Source organism: Cokeromyces recurvatus (genome assembly GCF_025118155.1).
Source record: "Cokeromyces recurvatus strain NRRL 2243 chromosome Unknown BX663scaffold_54, whole genome shotgun sequence".
Taxonomy (NCBI): Eukaryota; Fungi; Mucoromycota; class Mucoromycetes; order Mucorales; family Mucoraceae; genus Cokeromyces; species Cokeromyces recurvatus.
The window spans coordinates 17,066-33,245 of record NW_026251440.1 but is presented as its reverse complement, the minus strand read 5'-3'; the positions used below and the strand labels follow the sequence as shown (position 1 = coordinate 33,245).

The following is a 16,180-nucleotide window of genomic DNA, read 5'->3' as shown; positions in this document are numbered from 1 at the left end:
CGATGTCAGTATAGTAGATCTGCATAAACATGTATCTATTATGACACAACAATAAGTCTGTAGTCTATACAATGAATCAAACCTGTTTAGAGGCTATACACAACATAATGAAAAAAAAAATATGAATTGCACAAGGAACTATAATAATACAGTTTTTAGCAGGAGAAAAAATCTATAAAGCAAGTTAGCGCCACTTTTTATCAACAAAAGGAGGGCTCTATTATTATAGGAGAGAATATAACTTTTTCTAAAATACGCCTATCTTATCTTATTGACTACTCCTATTCATTTCTCCTTTTTTTTTTGGGTTTCGACGAATGACGTGCTTTTATTTTATTTTATTTTATTTTATTTTATTTTATTTTATTTTATTTTATATTATTTTTTTTTTTTTTTTTTTTTTTTTCAATAATCCTTTGAACTCCTCCTAACAATTAACCTTTTTTTTTTCTCTTATTTTTCCTTTTTTTTTCCCTCTTACTCCTAAGTTACTATGCAAGCTGCTCAAACAGAGTTGGAATTTATCAATCTTTATTTAGAAAGTCTTTCTTCTAAATCTGTCAGATTTGGTGATGATTATTTATCGCGTAATCTACCTTCTCCTTTAAGAATTAAGGTACAGTTTAAAAAAGAAAATAAAAACTAAAATGAATATAAATCACTCATCATCCAAGAATAGAGAGTTCCCAGCACTCCAATTATTGAAGAAAATGGTAAAAAAAATAAAATAAAAGTCATTTCGATATTTAAACGTTTTTTTTTTATTAACTTATTGAATTAGCTTCTCAACAAGCCAATAACAATTTAACACGTTCAAATGATTCCAAGTTCCAAGTCACCATTAAAGTCTTGAAACCTTCATTACAATTTACTATTGGTGGATTATCACCAAACACGACTATAAATCAATTAAAACAACGCATCTATCAACAACAAAGTTCTTTGCCTATAGCACGCCAGCGTCTTTTAATAAAGGGTAAAGTTTTAGCTGACCAAAAGTCACTTGAAGAATTGGCTGTTAAGCAGGATACAACCATTCATCTCATGTTAACGGCCGCTCCTGCTCCTACTACAGCTCCCTCTGTCACAGGCCGTTTCGGTGGTATATCTGCAGAGGCTGAAGAGAAATTGAAGAGTCCAGAATTTTGGACGGCTATGGAAAAGACATTGGTTGAGCAATTAGGTCAAGTAGATGCAACATTGATATTGAGTAAAGTTAAATCTACTTTGTCTGCATAAATAAAAGAAAAGAAAAGAAAAGAAAAAGAAAAGTATTTGTATTTGATATTTCCGAAACTTTCATTTATTTATTTGTTTCTACTGTAAAACGAATAATACCTCTTGATTAACTTAGTGGCATATATGTATGTATATTTCCTGTTTTAGAATGTGCCAATAGAAGTAGCACTCTCTATTCAACGTCAAGAGGTGCTTAAATTAGCCGTAAATGACAGATTATTTACCATTATCCTTATCGAATTGAGCAGATATGTAATGAATAGGATTACATAATAGTAATATGTTTTAGTAAAACAGCAGTAGTGATAAAAGCTCATTTTACTATAAAAAAGTATTTTTTAGAAGCCTATTACTATAACCGTCTCTTTCACTCACCCTCCCCTCTCCTTTTTTATATATGTATGTATATAAATATATACGTATTATTCCCTGCAAACATTCTCCTAATAAATAAAAGGCTTATTTATCATGAAAATAGGGTCTATCCTACTTTGAACAATAGTTGGTTAATAAAACTTTATACCTTGTACATCCTTCTTGATCTCTTTACTTTGACCTTTCTGCAACAAATGGGCTATCTATAGAACTTTATGATAAGATATGGATTGATTGATTGATTGCTTATCAATATTTAAACCCTTTTTTCTTTCTCATTAAGATCATGGATATATTAGCTTGTCGTTAAACAAGTTCAATTATTAGTATAAACTATACTATGAATATTCTTTATACACTTTTTTTTCTCTCTTTTCTTTTCTAGCTCTTATCTCTTGGAATATATTATTATATATGCTAATACTTTGCTTTATATATATAAAATAGAGAATATGCTTAAACAATGATCGAGAGGGGAAGGAGGACTTAAATAAAGGAAGACATATCACTCATGTTAAAATGCTATTCTTATAATCTCCTATTAGCCTTGTATACAAATGAAATCTAAAATATCCCCATCTCTTGGAATCCCTTACCTGTCCTCGAGTTATTTACAAAAAGAAAAAAAAAATCAGAGTAGTAGGTTTAGGACCTTTATTTATCTTTATTTATAACATTGCTTAAAATTCGTAAGATTCACTTTTTTCATTCTTTTCAATTATTATTATGAAAACTAGTCTTAGTTGTTAATCTACTTTACTCCTGATAAAAATAAAATGATTATCTATTAACAATCGATTTTTAGAACAGAAAATGATATGTAAAGCATTAATATCTTCAAGTGCATACCTGTTCTTTTATTTGTATAAAATTTACTAAGAAATTAAAAAGTAAATTGTTTAAAAAATATGTAAAGAATCAGGTTAAAAGCTATAGTCAATTGAGTAGAATAAAAAATAGATCAATGTAAACTTTAGATAAAAAAAAAAAGACTTTATTTAGATTTTTTAATTTAAAAAAGCTTGTAAGACAATCTATTTTGTGTAAGACAGCGCCACAAGTCACTTACAGTCACAAAACAAAGGAAGAAAAAAAAAAAAATTTTGAGTATAAAATGCTTTTCTCTTTTGGCCCCTTTTTCCAATTCTTTTTTCGGTGGTTGTATATCACCCTTCTTCTCTATTTACCTCAATAAAAAAAGTATTGTTTTTTATTTAACCTTATTTCTATTCTTTTTTTTTTCTATTTTTTTTAAAAAAAAAACAAAAGAACATAATAAAAAATGTCTGTTGAACAAATGAATGAAGCCTTTGATACCATCCTTATTTTGGATTTTGGTTCACAAACTTCTCACTTAATTGCTCGTCGTATTCGTGAGTTTGGTATCTATTGTGAACTTTTACCTTGTACACAAAAGATGTCCGAGTTACATTTTAAGCCAAAGGGTATCATCTTGTCTGGATCTCCCTATTCTGTTTACGATCATGATGCTCCTCGTGTAGATCCTGCTGTCTTTGACGCTGGTGTCCCAGTCCTCGGTATCTGTTATGGTCTTCAAGAAATGACCAATCTTATGGGTGGTAAAGTTGAAGCCTGTGATCACCGTGAATATGGTTATGCTATGTTGGATATTCTTCGTTTCCCTGATCATCCTTTTGCTGACAAACTCTTGGAAGGTATTGTCAACCCATCTCAGGTAAATGAATAAATATAAATATAAATATGTATATATATAAATTAAAACCGTCGGTTTATGGGTGTAGGTTTGGATGTCTCATGGTGATCAAGTCACAGCCATGGCTGAGAATTTCAAAGTCATCGGTACAACCAAGACAGCTCCTTTCGCTGCTGTTGTTCACGAACATAAACCTTTTTACGGTATTCAATTCCATCCTGAACTCTCTCACACCGCTTGTGGCAAGGATATTCTTCGTAACTTTGTTCTCAACATCTGTCAAGCTAATGCCTCTTGGACTATGGAAGAATTTGTAGAAAAGGAGATTGCTCGTATTCGTAAGATTGTTGGCCCTACAGGTCGTGTGATTGGTGCTGTCTCTGGTGGCGTTGATTCCACTGTTGCTGCTAAATTAATGCATGAAGCCATCGGCGATCGTTTCCATGCTATCCTTGTCGATAATGGTGTGATGCGTCTTAATGAATGTGAAAACGTCAAGAAGATGTTGGCTGATAAGATGGGTATCAATCTCAAGATTGCTGATGCCTCTGATCTCTTTTTGGATCGTCTTAAGGGTGTCACAGACCCTGAAAAGAAACGTAAAATTATTGGTAACACCTTTATTGAAGTCTTTGAAGCTGAAGCTGCTTTAGTCGATAAGGAATGCGGTGGTACTATTGAATATTTATTGCAAGGTACCTTATATCCTGATGTCATTGAATCCATCTCCTTCAAGGGTCCCTCTGCTACTATCAAGACACATCACAATGTCGGTGGTCTGTTGGAGGACATGAAACTCAAGTTGATTGAACCTCTTCGTGAGCTCTTTAAGGATGAAGTACGTGCGTTGGGTAAGATTTTAGGTTTGGATGATGAATTAGTCTGGCGTCATCCTTTCCCTGGACCTGGTATTGCTATTCGTGTTCTTGGTGAAGTCACTCGTGAACAAGTTCAAATTGCTCGTATGGCTGATCATATCTATATCGAAGAAATCAAGAAGGCTGGTTTCTATCGTCAAATCTCTCAAGCTTATGCTGCCCTTTTACCTGTAAAAGCCGTCGGTGTTATGGGCGATAAGCGTACCTATGAACAAGTGATCGCTTTAAGAGCTGTTGAGACCTCTGACTTTATGTCTGCTGATGTTATGATTGGTGCTGAATGGTTCTTGACCTTGAAGCGTATTTCTTCCAGAATTATTAATGAAGTGAAGGGTGTTAACCGTGTTGTATATGATATTAGTTCTAAGCCTCCCGCTACCATTGAATGGGAATAAATAATGTTACTAAATTTTAGATAGATTTATTGTTGTTGTTCTTATTATTATTCTTATTATTATTTTTATTATTATTATATAAAACGTCAATAAAAACGATTTTTTTTTTATTATTATTTTATATTCATAATAATTGCTCAATTTTTTTGTTTGTTTCGTATAATTTAACATACATTTTTCTTAAATCCTTAAGAGCTGCTCGTTGAGCAGTTTGAATGTTTTCCTTCATACGTCCCTTGACAATCGGATTGACTTTCATTTTTTGTAATTTTTCAAATCCCAACTTTGCTCTCTCACGAACATTATTTTCAGCTGAAGCTCTTAAACGATCTACCTCTGTTTTCAAAGCCTGAACAAAGAATTCAACATTGTCATCCTTAGTAAGAAACTGCAATCGTTCCCAGATAAGATCAAGTTGCTTATTGAGTTGCTCCTTTTCCAGACTTGCTAAATCCATGATGGATTGAATTTCAAACGCAATAAGGTCGGCTGCATCTGTACTGATGGGATCTGTCGTGGATGGACGCTTTGGTGTCTCTAACGTGATGCCTTTGATCATCTGTTTTGCCTTTTCTCTTGCCTGTTCCCGTTTTAACCCCGTTTTAATGGAATCTTGATTCATTTGATCAATATAATCTAAAATACGTTTGGCTGTTTTTCTTAAACGATCTTCGACTGTTTGATCCTGACTCATGTCGTCTATTCTTAAAGCACGTTTGCTTGATCCACTTTCAACATATTGATCGAAATCATGACGCCATTGCCTCAACTGAATACTGATAAAGGCTTTGATTTTATACCAATAAGGTACAATATGATTTGTATACGTGTTTCTTGCAGCTTGAATGATGTAAACTTGGTTATCTGATGTATAAATAAACGATCGCACCCAGGTTTGTATTTCTTGCATAGCGGTTCTAACACTTGTCGTATCAAGCCAATGATAAACAGATTGAATTTGATTAACGGAATGTTGATAAAGAGGATCATTTAACCATCCTTCTGTTCTTTCTTTTGAGTGTGAAATCCATGATTGTGTTAATTGATTTAGATCGTTGTATGTTTGATAAATATGTTTACATGTACTCGTTTCCTTTTCCCTGTAGCAATACCAGAATGAAAAGATAAAAGACCCACACAATATAAATAAGAACAATTTAATGATGGCTCGTTTCAGAAGCGATGAATTATTCTATACTCAAAATGATAATCTTAGAGTGATGTAGTAAGTATGTAATATCTTAAATAATCATACCTTCTAAAAAAAAAAAAAAAAAAATAAAATAAAATAATTATCAACTTTTTTTTTCTTTGGTATAGAAAAATAAAATAAATCTACTTGTTTGTGCTTACTTTATGAATAGGTTTCGATTGATTATTTAATGTAGTTTGAATGGATGTCTTTGAGACAGCTAATATAAAATTAATAAAGCTGTAGTCTTATCTTTTCATTTCAATAACTACCTTCAAATAATCTTTCATCATTATTATTTAAATGACTTTTTGACATGGATAATTTAACGGGAGATATGTGTGAAGATTTAGCTCGAATTGTTTCCCATTGAGACATTCTTATCTATTATACGTAGTAGTAGTAGTAGTAGTGGTAGAATTAAAAAGGGCATTGATAATCTTTATTAATTAGAAAGTCCGTGAAAAAAAAATTATTTACAGTTAAAGAAACTAGGTTGGGCCAATAAGAAAAAATTTGGTTGTTTCAAAATTAGATTAGGACATCAATGCAAAAATGGAACACCAATATGAAAGTGGGATATATTGAAACACGTTTAGTTTTTGGGCGAATGTATAAACAAGAAGCTATAATCTTGTTCCATTTAACAAGAAAGGCCACTAATAGACTATCAGACTACTATGATGATCATCCAGATTAGGATATGATTCACCTAACTTAAATGATCCCAGAACGAACAATCATCCCAGATTCGAATTACTTAGGACAATAAGGAGCATTTCTGTGAGTTTGATAGAGTGAGTGAACTATTGTTTTTGAAATAATAAAGCCAAATAAAGTGATTAGGATACGTAGAATGTAGGGTTTTTATTATTCGTAAGAAAGACCTAGAGCCACCAAGTCTTGGTTACAATCATTATTTATGCTCTGTAATATTGGGCTCCGTATGTAGTGCAGGTACCAATGTGGATCAGGAAACCGACAATTTCATATGATTATATTCATACAAGTAACAAATAACGATAAATGTATGTAAAAGGAGATCATCTTGGATCAATAAAGTTCTTCAGTCAGTTTACATTGAATAAACACCCACACAAGCATCTAGATTAACCCACTGTTTTTGTTTTTTTATATCTTTTTATCTACCGATTCTACAGAATGAAAACTTAAATGACACTCCCTTTCTCCTATTTTAGTCATTCATGTTGATACCCATCAATTATTGGTTGAGGCTGTACCAAAACTGACTCACAAAAAAAACTATACGACTTTGCTGCTTTAATTGTTGGTCAAGGAAAGAATGCCGATACCGAGATCACTGAAGCTTTCTTACAATTTGGCAATGATATGGGAGAAGATTTTAATAGGCAACAACAGTTCCCCCAACATTCAGTATAGCACACTAATCTTAATAGTCATGCGTAGCTTTAAGACACTTATAGAGAATCATGTTGGAACTAACTTCAAGCCAAAAACGTTGCGCTATCTCTTTACGAGGCTTTCTGACACAACTGAATTTCCAGGCCTCCCTTTCTGAGCTGATGTCAAACACGACCTAGCTGAGCAGGTATATAATGCTATTTGTACCAATCAAGAAGTAATTTATCCTGCTAATCTGGAAGTTGCCGACACTCACAAAACCTCAATCAACAACAATCTTATTAATGAATGCCGCCAAAGATTATATGGCTTGAACCTGACTGAAGCAGATTACTATGCTAGATCTCACTTGTATTTGCCATAGCTATACCATGTTTTAGAAAGAATGGAGTAGCAAGTCATCATTCGTGAGCCAATGTTGTCGCACACCGTCTGATTTCTAATACACCATCAACAAGGACATGTAACTGGGAAGCTCTGCGTTATATATTTCGGAACTTTGAGGCAATTAAAGACTATTACACAACCGGGTTGAAAAAGCTCAAATATCACGGCTATAGAAGAAACAAGCAAAAAGCATTGACCCGAAATGTGTAAACGGTTGTTTACAGGTAGCAGAAAATACCAAGAAGGCAATTCTGATATACAGCAAGCAAATCAGCAAAAGTGGAAACCGTTAGCCCCTAGAGGCAATGCCGGTGAAGCTGAAAGGCATACTAGTAGTGGCGTTTGGTTCTGCTCGGTTCGGTGGGCTTCGTAGAAATGTACCTTCTCCAACAAAGGCATTCAGAAAAGCCTTGCTAAATTATGTCAAATCAACCAGATGCAACCAGCCAAATTCAAGAAAGTACGTCGTTATGATTGATGAGTATTTCACAAGTCAAGTATGTCCCAGATGTCATACAAGAAGTACTTTCAACCAACGTGATAACTCCAATATGATGATCCATCCAGTTCTCAACTGTCAAACTTGTAATACTCGATGGAACACAGATCACATGGTGAGCCTCAACATGCGCTCTATTTCTTTGTATATGGCTGCCAACAACAACAATCGACCTGAAGAGTTTCGGCGGGGGTAAGCTATCTTGATATTAATATAGATATCATTACTTCATATACTAACAACAATATTATTATTTGTGGAAAAATAGCCTTAACAATTGAATAACATTATGTTTTGTATAACAGCAAGACACCCCATATTTACAGGTAAGTTGACCTATTGAAAAAAAGTTTTCATTCGCCCAAAAATTAAAAGTATCTCAACATGCTACATTTCCGTATCGCTGTCCTACTTTCGTGTCTCTATCCCAATTCAATTTTGAAACGACCCAATTTTTTCTCATTGGCCCAACCTAGTTTCTTCGACTGTAGAAGAGGATACATAATGGCTTCGTGCACCACATCTGAAGTCATTTTTTTATGCAAAATAGATTTTTAGCTATATATCAAATACTAGATGATTTTGATAAAAAAAAAACTTTATAATAAAGAAAAGAGAGATCTAAGAAAAAAAAGAAGCAGTTTACAATACAACGTTGTCTTCCCTCCCTCATTCTTGATAATTCCTGAAAAAAAAAAGGGTATACCTTTTGTGCGGAAATAAAGTATAAATTTAGTCTTATAAAACTCTAAAATGCTACAAAACAATTTCAGGTTTTATACTTACTAAATATTTATCAAAATAAATAAATAAGCTGTGTATTTATTTTATTCTTATTTAACATTCTTTTTATTATTATTGTTATTATTATTATTATTCTTTTTTTTTTTTTTTTTTTTGAAATAAATAAATAAATAAATAAATAAATAAATAAATAAATAAATAAAATAAAATAAAATAAAATATGTCTACTACCTTTTTATTATCTTCATTGTCTATTGAGAATGAAAAGCCTTATCGAGTAGAGATTATTCCTGAAGAAAAACAATCTATTACCAAACATCCTTCTGTTACTCAACAAGTTGTTGCTACCACTGCTATTACTGCTACTGCTATTACTGCTACTGCTGTTACTGCTGCTGCTGTTACTGCCACTGAATTCACCAATTGTTGTGATAAACAATGCAATACTCTAGCAAGAGAATATTTGAATTACATTCGTTCAACAACTACTTATCAAAAGCAAATTATGATGGCTTGTAATACCCGTTTGTTATCCACTGTTCAAGGCTCGATTGAACTTATTCAAGCTCATAGGTTAAGACAGACATCATGGCTTCCACATTTACTCAAGGAGTTATGCCAATTGGGCAAATTGATTAAAGATGCAAGTGTAGAGGTAGATAGAGTGATCCCTTTCTCTTCTCTCTATAGTATAGAAGAACGTATAGCATCATCATCATCATCGTCATCATCATGTCCCTCCATCTATGAGGCTTATGGTCGTGCCATTCGAATATCTATTTATTATGGTCGAGCTGTTCTTTACTATAACGATGACAAATTTATTTATTATTGTCATAAATGTATATCTGTACATCCACCACCTACTCATATCGATACATCCACTCAGAGACTTCAACAGATGGCCCTCAAGTATTTAACAACAACTCATAAACGTCCTAAACTACCTTCTCGAACATCTTCCTTTTCTTCATTCATGTCCTTGTCTACCACTTGTTCTAACTGTGGTGTTGAAAAGAAAGGTATGCCAGTCTGCTCCAAATGTAAAGTACAATCTTATTGTAGTCTTCAATGTCTTAAAGCACATAAACCCATACATACTCTAGAATGTCTCAAATAATAATAATAATAATAATAATATAATAAAAAAAAAAAAGAGAGAGATAATAATAAATAAATAAAGACTTATTCTTTATTTTTTCCTCGTAAAAAGGTTTCACTTATTTTTTTAAGTCTAAGAAGTATTGGATTTGGACGGCTTGCTTTTGCTAGACGAACACCTGCTTGAGTTTTACGCATTGCTCTAAATCTGTTTCTTTTCCCCTCATCATCGTTTTCACATATTTCTCTAAGACAGATACGAAGATTCCAATCATAAGGTAGCTTGAAATTAAAAGAACCTTGTGCAGGTTTACCATTTATATGGGAGTCTGCGAGTAATTCGTACATGGTTATTTCTTTATAAGGCTCATACATACGATTTTCTTCTCCCATTTGAAAGAACTCGTCTGTCGAATCTTCTTCTTTATTCTGTGAATCGGGGACTGCTTCTACATAGATATATGTCATAGATTCTGTTTCATTTTTATTTTGTCGAGTATCAAACGAGATTCTTAATGTTTGTTTAGGATATTTCTCTGTTGCTTTGTTCAGAACAAATTCAAACATGTTTAAAGAGTTACGAAATACCTGATTTCCTATTTTAGAAGATCCAAACAATCGTGTATCCATTTCTTCTCTAGAAATATATTGAAATCCAAATATTTTTTGTGTGTTATGATATGCCACTAAGATACCATCCATATGCCCAATTCTAACCTGAAAGCTATAGACATCATGTTTTTGTTTTAGAGAGAGATAGAGAAAAGTTAAAATAGATTATATAGTATATTTACTTGTATTTTAAAAAAGCAGATCTTGTCATATCGTAATATTCCCGTTCAAATGATTCATAAAGCCCATGAGATCGTCTTAAAGTATATCCTGCATAATCCTATACATAATATAGTTAGTTAAAGGGCACCCTTTTCTATCTAATGTATGCAATGCATATAATTATATTGATATATATCTATATCTTACAGTATAATTTTGGACATCTAATCGAATAGGTATTGCAGCTCTTGTCTTTAAATCAAAGGTGGATCTAGGTAAACGAGAATCATGACAATCCAATTGTGATCTCAATAATAGACCGCCAAACTTTTTTTTTGGCATATTATCAGTAAGCTTTACATGTATGTATATATAAATACATATTGCTTCTATTCTTACCTCTCCATAAGCATATGATTCAGGTTTATTTCTCTCTTCTTCAGTAATTTTCGATGAAGCATCTTTAAGATATCGTTCATATTCATTCGGTTCGAGTGTTAATGCCTTTTCTAATGATTTACCCTATTATAGATATATTATTTAGTATTATATCGTATATTATTATATGACATACCATCAAGGATAATACTGTTTCTTCCAAGTCATATGCTTTATCTAAATCTATTCCATACACACCATCATTCCATCTCAAATAAATAGACACAGGCATCCTTATACCCCTTGTAAATTTTTTTGGCTTTTAATTTTTTTTTTTGCAATCTTTTGTTAGCATATAAATAATATGTATAATAAATAAACTACTTGATAATTTTACCTCTCTTCTAAAAGCATTGGAGAAACATGATGCATTTATTTGTTTAAAGTTGCACATTAAAAAATAAAACTGAGACAAAATGGCTGATACTGAAGATGTTGAGCCTACATAAGATTTATTCAATGATTTTGCTAACTCTATCAGGCTCTAAAGGGGAAAAATAAAAAAATAAAATGAGTCACGATAGGTAGTAGCTAATATTCAATCATGATACTTTTTTACCTCATCTTTTGAGGAAGTAATATAGGGTTTAATAGTTTCAAAATCAAAATTTTTAGGTTGTGTAATATTCTCTAAAAAGGGTGTAAAATTATAGTGATTTGTTCTAGGATCTTTTAAATAATGAACTCCCGGACTATATAATTATAATTAAGATATATTCATATACAGTAATAACATACATAGTTACTTACTTGAATAATACTCTATCTAAACCATGAGCAAGAGTTGCCACAGGCACTTTTGAAGGTGGTTCAACGCCTAAATGGACAAAAAAAAAATCAAAAAAAAAAAAATCAAAATCAAAATCAAAATCAGATCAAGCACTTTTCATTCAAATTGACACATATTTACGAGTATACTCCACGTCTTTTGATAACTCTTGCCAAACAGGTTTTAAACCTATTTTCTTTAAACGTTTTGAAAGCGAGATATGCTTTTTTTTTACTACTTGTTTCTCACAACCTTTGATACAACGGTCAAAGAAAACTTCAGCAGCTTCTTTTTTTATAATAGGTGACGATTCAGTTGAGCAGCAACGTATTGTTTGAAATAATGAAGGGATAGATTCATATTTTCTAATTACCTGATGACTTAAACTAAGCATCGTTATAAAAAAAAAAAAAAAAAAAAAAAAAAAATGTTATAAGGGCCCCGAATGTCTGAGGATTATTTTTATTTTGTAGTCTATTAAATTTTAAATCAGCGAATCTTCAAACTGAATTACCAATAAGCACATCGCATTTATATACTGTTTTGCCCTGAGCAGATTGCTAGGGAAAAAAAAAAAAGAAAAGAAAACCCCTTTTGGGATATAAAGGGGAAAATGTTAAAGTGTATGTATAAGTGATGATAATTAACTATCAGAAAATTGGTATTGTGTTGAAAGAGCTAGATAGTCCATCTCCAAGCAGAATTGCACATATAGAAGGCCAGCGTATGAGCCAGGTATCAATTGATTTTCTCACTTTCTTAGTAAGGAATGTTGATGGTAATAGGAGATTCAAGAGATAAGAGAGTAGATCTTCAATAGATTTGGGGCATCTGAAGGCGGTTATGCATATATACAAACAAGAAAAACTATGTGAGCGTGTCAAGAGTTCATTTGGATGGATGGAAGGGGCCAGGCTTGGGGGTGCGTGTCTAATATACGAGCGTTTGTTCGTATATCTGCCAAATTTACTGTAAAAAAAAAGGAAATGCTAAAACATCAGTCTTTTTTAATTTGGTTTTTAGAGGAATTTGGCAAATATACGAAAAAGGTGAGCGGAACATTTAAAATAACTTTTATTGAAACTAACATTGTGTCTCAATTTAATTTTTTTTCCACTTTGTCCCATTTTCGCATATTCTTATTTTATTGACCCAAACTAGTTTCATCGACTGTAAAAGGGGCCAACTCAGCAGACTTTTATGATCTATACATAATTGCCACCTTTAGTTTATTTTCTTCTTCCTTGTCTTCATCAAAGAGGATCTTTATGTAAATACTTTCGAGAAAGAGTACTTGTAAAATATTAAATAAAGTTTTGCATGCTTCATAAATAAGCAGAACCGTATAATATATACAAATATGGAAGTTTCAATTTTAAGCTTTTTAATGAAGATAAGAATCTTTCTTTTAAAGGAAATATTCATTTTATATGTCCGTCTGTTATCCAAAATAAGAAGCTCGATCTAAACAATCATATTGATTTTTGAAAGAAAGAAATAAATAAATAATTTACCAGCAAAAATTAGAGTGTCACATACAATCAAAAGTTTGTTGTATGTAAACTGGAACAAAATCTCTCTTTTTTTTTTTTTTTTTTTACTAATCTTAAGGAATGAAGTACTCGCAGCAGCTGCAACAACAACATTTTTTTTTCTAAAAGACGGAAGGATGTGAAGCTTGATAGTCATCATTTGTTGAAAGATTATAAAATCTCATTGAAAATACCTGATATCAATACTACACAATAAGTTCATCCTCTTAACATACGCATCCTATGTCTAGTCTAAGAAAATAGAAATCTCATTTGTAGCATCATTATGAGCTACATATTTGAATTTACACTCATTCTTTATAGTTGGTTAATTGAACGTTCAATTAATTCACAGAGTTGATAATTAACTAGTGAATTTCTAGTCATGTAGATTTTTTAGATCGTTCGTTCTCCTACAAAAAAATATATATATAAAATGACAATGAAAGTAATAGTACATATATATATTTATATATTTACTTGACCAAGTAGTGATCTAAAAGAAACGATTTTAAGGATTTTTACTTGATTTATCTATAACTGTTATCGTGACCATTAAAGTATTAATCCAAATGGATGATAACGTTCAATATACTATTGATGATGTTGAATATATAATAAGAATCTTCACTGTGACAGCAATCGTTGTTTTATTTTATTTTATTTGTACACAGGATACATACAAGTATTCATATATTCTATTCATCTGCAAAATAATAAGATTAAGCATACAAACTACTGATGGAGTTGACTCAATTTGAACAGGAATGTAGGTTGTAAAGCATAATAAACCAATTAAAAAAAAAAAAGAGGCTCTTTCAAGATATGCCATCTATTTTAGTCAACATAAAGAGTTTGTCTTTATACATAATTGACGTAATCAAATGTTATAGCTATTATTTATTTTGCAAAAAAAAAAAAAAAAGGAAATTGTGTACAAAATGTCATATTACATAATTAAAAAAATCAGGTTTGTTTGTTGTTTTTTTTTTCTTTTCTTTCCCTCTTCTAAATTGACCTTCTTAATCTTTATTCTTCTTTTCTTTCTTTTCCTTCTTTTCTTTTTTCTCTTTCTTTTCTTTCTTTTCCTTCTTTTCCTTCTTGGCCTTCTTGCTTTCAGATTCTTCTACAGAATCTTCAGCAGGACGCTTAACACCTGCAGTAGTAGTAGTGGTAGTAGCAGCAGTAGTAGCCTCAGTAGCGTCCTTCATAGCTACATCAAGAACAGTAATCTTTGGCTTAAGACCAGCAGCAGCAGCAACTTGTTCAGATGAGGTACCAAAGACAGGAGCAGGTTCCTTACCATCAGGATTATTTGAATAATCAACATAAACATTCTTCCAACTTTCAGGTGTTTCATCCGTAATACGGCCATATTTATCAAGTTTACCTTCAGTCTTGAGCTTCTTCTTGGCCAATGCAACGGGACCCATACCCCATCGACGAGGATAAGTATCACGTTCCATGATAACACGCTTCACCTTGGCAACAACACCGTGATCACAGGTAGCCATGACAGCTGTTGTCATTTGTGCATAGGCCAAAGCAATAGCTTCACCCTTTGTAGTCATCAATACAATCTCATCATTTACTTCAATACCACTTTCGAAACGCAAGAGACCAGGCAACATGAGTTTAGCACCATAACAGATAGCATTCACAGCACTATCTTTTACAACAACACGCTTATAGTTGGTCAAGAGGGATTCCAAAGGACGAATAACACGACGAAGATAACTTTCATCCTTTGTATTGTCATATAACCATTGTGCATCCAAAACATCATGCATAGTAACGATATCATCCTAATATATTATATAAATAAATAAATAAACTGCTTTTGTTTATATTATCTCTCCATTTTTGGATGAATACTTACATTTTCTGAAGTAGTACCAGAGCGAACACGACGAAGTTCTTGCATGTGTCCACCTACACCGAGTAAAAGACCCAAGTGAACACAAAGAGTACGCATATAGGTACCAGCTTCACAAGAAGCCCAAAAGACGGCAAGATGACGATCATTGTCAAATTCAAGTAATTTACTTTCATGAATTGTACGAACACGCAATTGACGTTTGACAGCAGAAATGAGAGGAGGACGTTGGAAGAGAGCACCGGTCAAAGTTTCAATAGCCTATCATGATCATGATTAATTTTGTTTGCTTTCCTTTATAAAAAAAATAATAATCATATTCTTACTTACTTGAGATAATTTCTTTTCACTTTCAATAGAATCATGAAGTCTGAGGATGCAGACGTATTCCTTACCAGCACCTTGTTGTGATTTGACCAAACGAGTAGCTCTATCAATACAAACAATCAAACCACCAGTAACCTTAGGATCCAAAGTACCACTGTGGCCTGTCTTTTCAACACGAAGGATACGCTTAATCCAGGCGACAACTTCATGAGAAGAAGGATTAGCAGGCTATAAAGAATTCACAAAAAATAAAATAAAATAAAATAAATAAATTAATAAAAATAAAAAATAAAAAGATTAATCAACTGATCATTTTATTAAATGTAATGTTTTAATTACCTTATCGAGATTGATAACACCATAGCGAACATAATCATCAAGTGGACGCTTCAAAGGTGAACAACCGCTAGGGATGGGTGTATAATGACCAGTACGAACATTTAATTGATCATAATTCTATTATAAAAATTAGTCTCCAAAACTCATCAAAACAATATAATGTCGTTACCTTCAAGAGAAGTGGCCAGTTGGAAGTGTCAATGGCAGGAGCAGTAGCAGTGGGTTTAATAACTGTATTATCAGCCATTGTAGTTGCA

General features: G+C 32.3%; 7 protein-coding genes across 7 annotated transcripts; 4 read left to right on the top strand and 3 right to left on the bottom strand.

Moving 5' to 3' along the window:
* Window positions 1-396: 396 nt before the first annotated feature.
* Window positions 397-1,318, top strand: BX663DRAFT_527813 (uncharacterized protein). The gene is made up of 3 exons (XM_051530089.1): window positions 397-616; window positions 680-713; window positions 782-1,318. Exons 1-3 carry the CDS (start codon window positions 494-496, stop codon window positions 1,237-1,239), a joined length of 615 nt encoding a protein of 204 aa, XP_051377540.1. The 5' UTR covers window positions 397-493; the 3' UTR covers window positions 1,240-1,318.
* Window positions 1,319-2,896: 1,578 nt separating this feature from the next.
* Window positions 2,897-4,562, top strand: BX663DRAFT_444805 (uncharacterized protein; the record flags this gene model as incomplete). The annotated part of the gene is made up of 2 exons (XM_051523646.1): window positions 2,897-3,310; window positions 3,378-4,562. The coding sequence occupies 2 exons, from the start codon at window positions 2,897-2,899 to the stop codon at window positions 4,560-4,562; spliced, it is 1,599 nt and encodes a 532-aa protein (XP_051377539.1).
* A 64-nt stretch (window positions 4,563-4,626) lies between these two features.
* BX663DRAFT_527809 (uncharacterized protein) lies at window positions 4,627-6,226 on the bottom strand. The gene is made up of 3 exons (XM_051530088.1): window positions 6,027-6,226; window positions 5,916-5,974; window positions 4,627-5,754 (listed from the first exon to the last, which is right to left on the bottom strand). The coding sequence occupies exons 1-3, from the start codon at window positions 6,130-6,132 to the stop codon at window positions 4,687-4,689; spliced, it is 1,233 nt and encodes a 410-aa protein (XP_051377538.1). The 5' UTR covers window positions 6,133-6,226; the 3' UTR covers window positions 4,627-4,686.
* Window positions 6,227-7,331: 1,105 nt separating this feature from the next.
* Window positions 7,332-8,453, top strand: BX663DRAFT_527806 (uncharacterized protein). The gene is given in 2 exon segments (XM_051530087.1): window positions 7,332-8,364; window positions 8,379-8,453. The coding sequence occupies 1 exon segment, from the start codon at window positions 7,830-7,832 to the stop codon at window positions 8,217-8,219; it is 390 nt and encodes a 129-aa protein (XP_051377537.1). The 5' UTR covers window positions 7,332-7,829; the 3' UTR covers window positions 8,220-8,364; window positions 8,379-8,453.
* Window positions 8,454-8,923: 470 nt separating this feature from the next.
* BX663DRAFT_527802 (uncharacterized protein) lies at window positions 8,924-9,895 on the top strand. The gene has a single exon (XM_051530086.1). It carries the CDS (start codon window positions 8,988-8,990, stop codon window positions 9,885-9,887), a length of 900 nt encoding a protein of 299 aa, XP_051377536.1. The 5' UTR covers window positions 8,924-8,987; the 3' UTR covers window positions 9,888-9,895.
* Window positions 9,896-9,911: 16 nt separating this feature from the next.
* Window positions 9,912-12,249, bottom strand: BX663DRAFT_463333 (mitochondrial protein Pet127-domain-containing protein). The gene is made up of 9 exons (XM_051523990.1): window positions 11,991-12,249; window positions 11,831-11,897; window positions 11,640-11,772; window positions 11,418-11,564; window positions 11,217-11,339; window positions 11,042-11,164; window positions 10,850-10,969; window positions 10,663-10,760; window positions 9,912-10,592 (listed from the first exon to the last, which is right to left on the bottom strand). Exons 1-9 carry the CDS (start codon window positions 12,241-12,243, stop codon window positions 9,953-9,955), a joined length of 1,704 nt encoding a protein of 567 aa, XP_051377535.1. The 5' UTR covers window positions 12,244-12,249; the 3' UTR covers window positions 9,912-9,952.
* Window positions 12,250-14,403: 2,154 nt separating this feature from the next.
* On the bottom strand, window positions 14,404-16,170 carry BX663DRAFT_444807 (H/ACA ribonucleoprotein complex subunit 4; the record flags this gene model as incomplete). Its single annotated transcript, XM_051523647.1, has 5 exons — window positions 14,404-15,186; window positions 15,261-15,518; window positions 15,588-15,812; window positions 15,924-16,040; window positions 16,093-16,170. 5 exons carry the CDS (start codon window positions 16,168-16,170, stop codon window positions 14,404-14,406), a joined length of 1,461 nt encoding a protein of 486 aa, XP_051377534.1.
* Window positions 16,171-16,180: the final 10 nt, after the last annotated feature.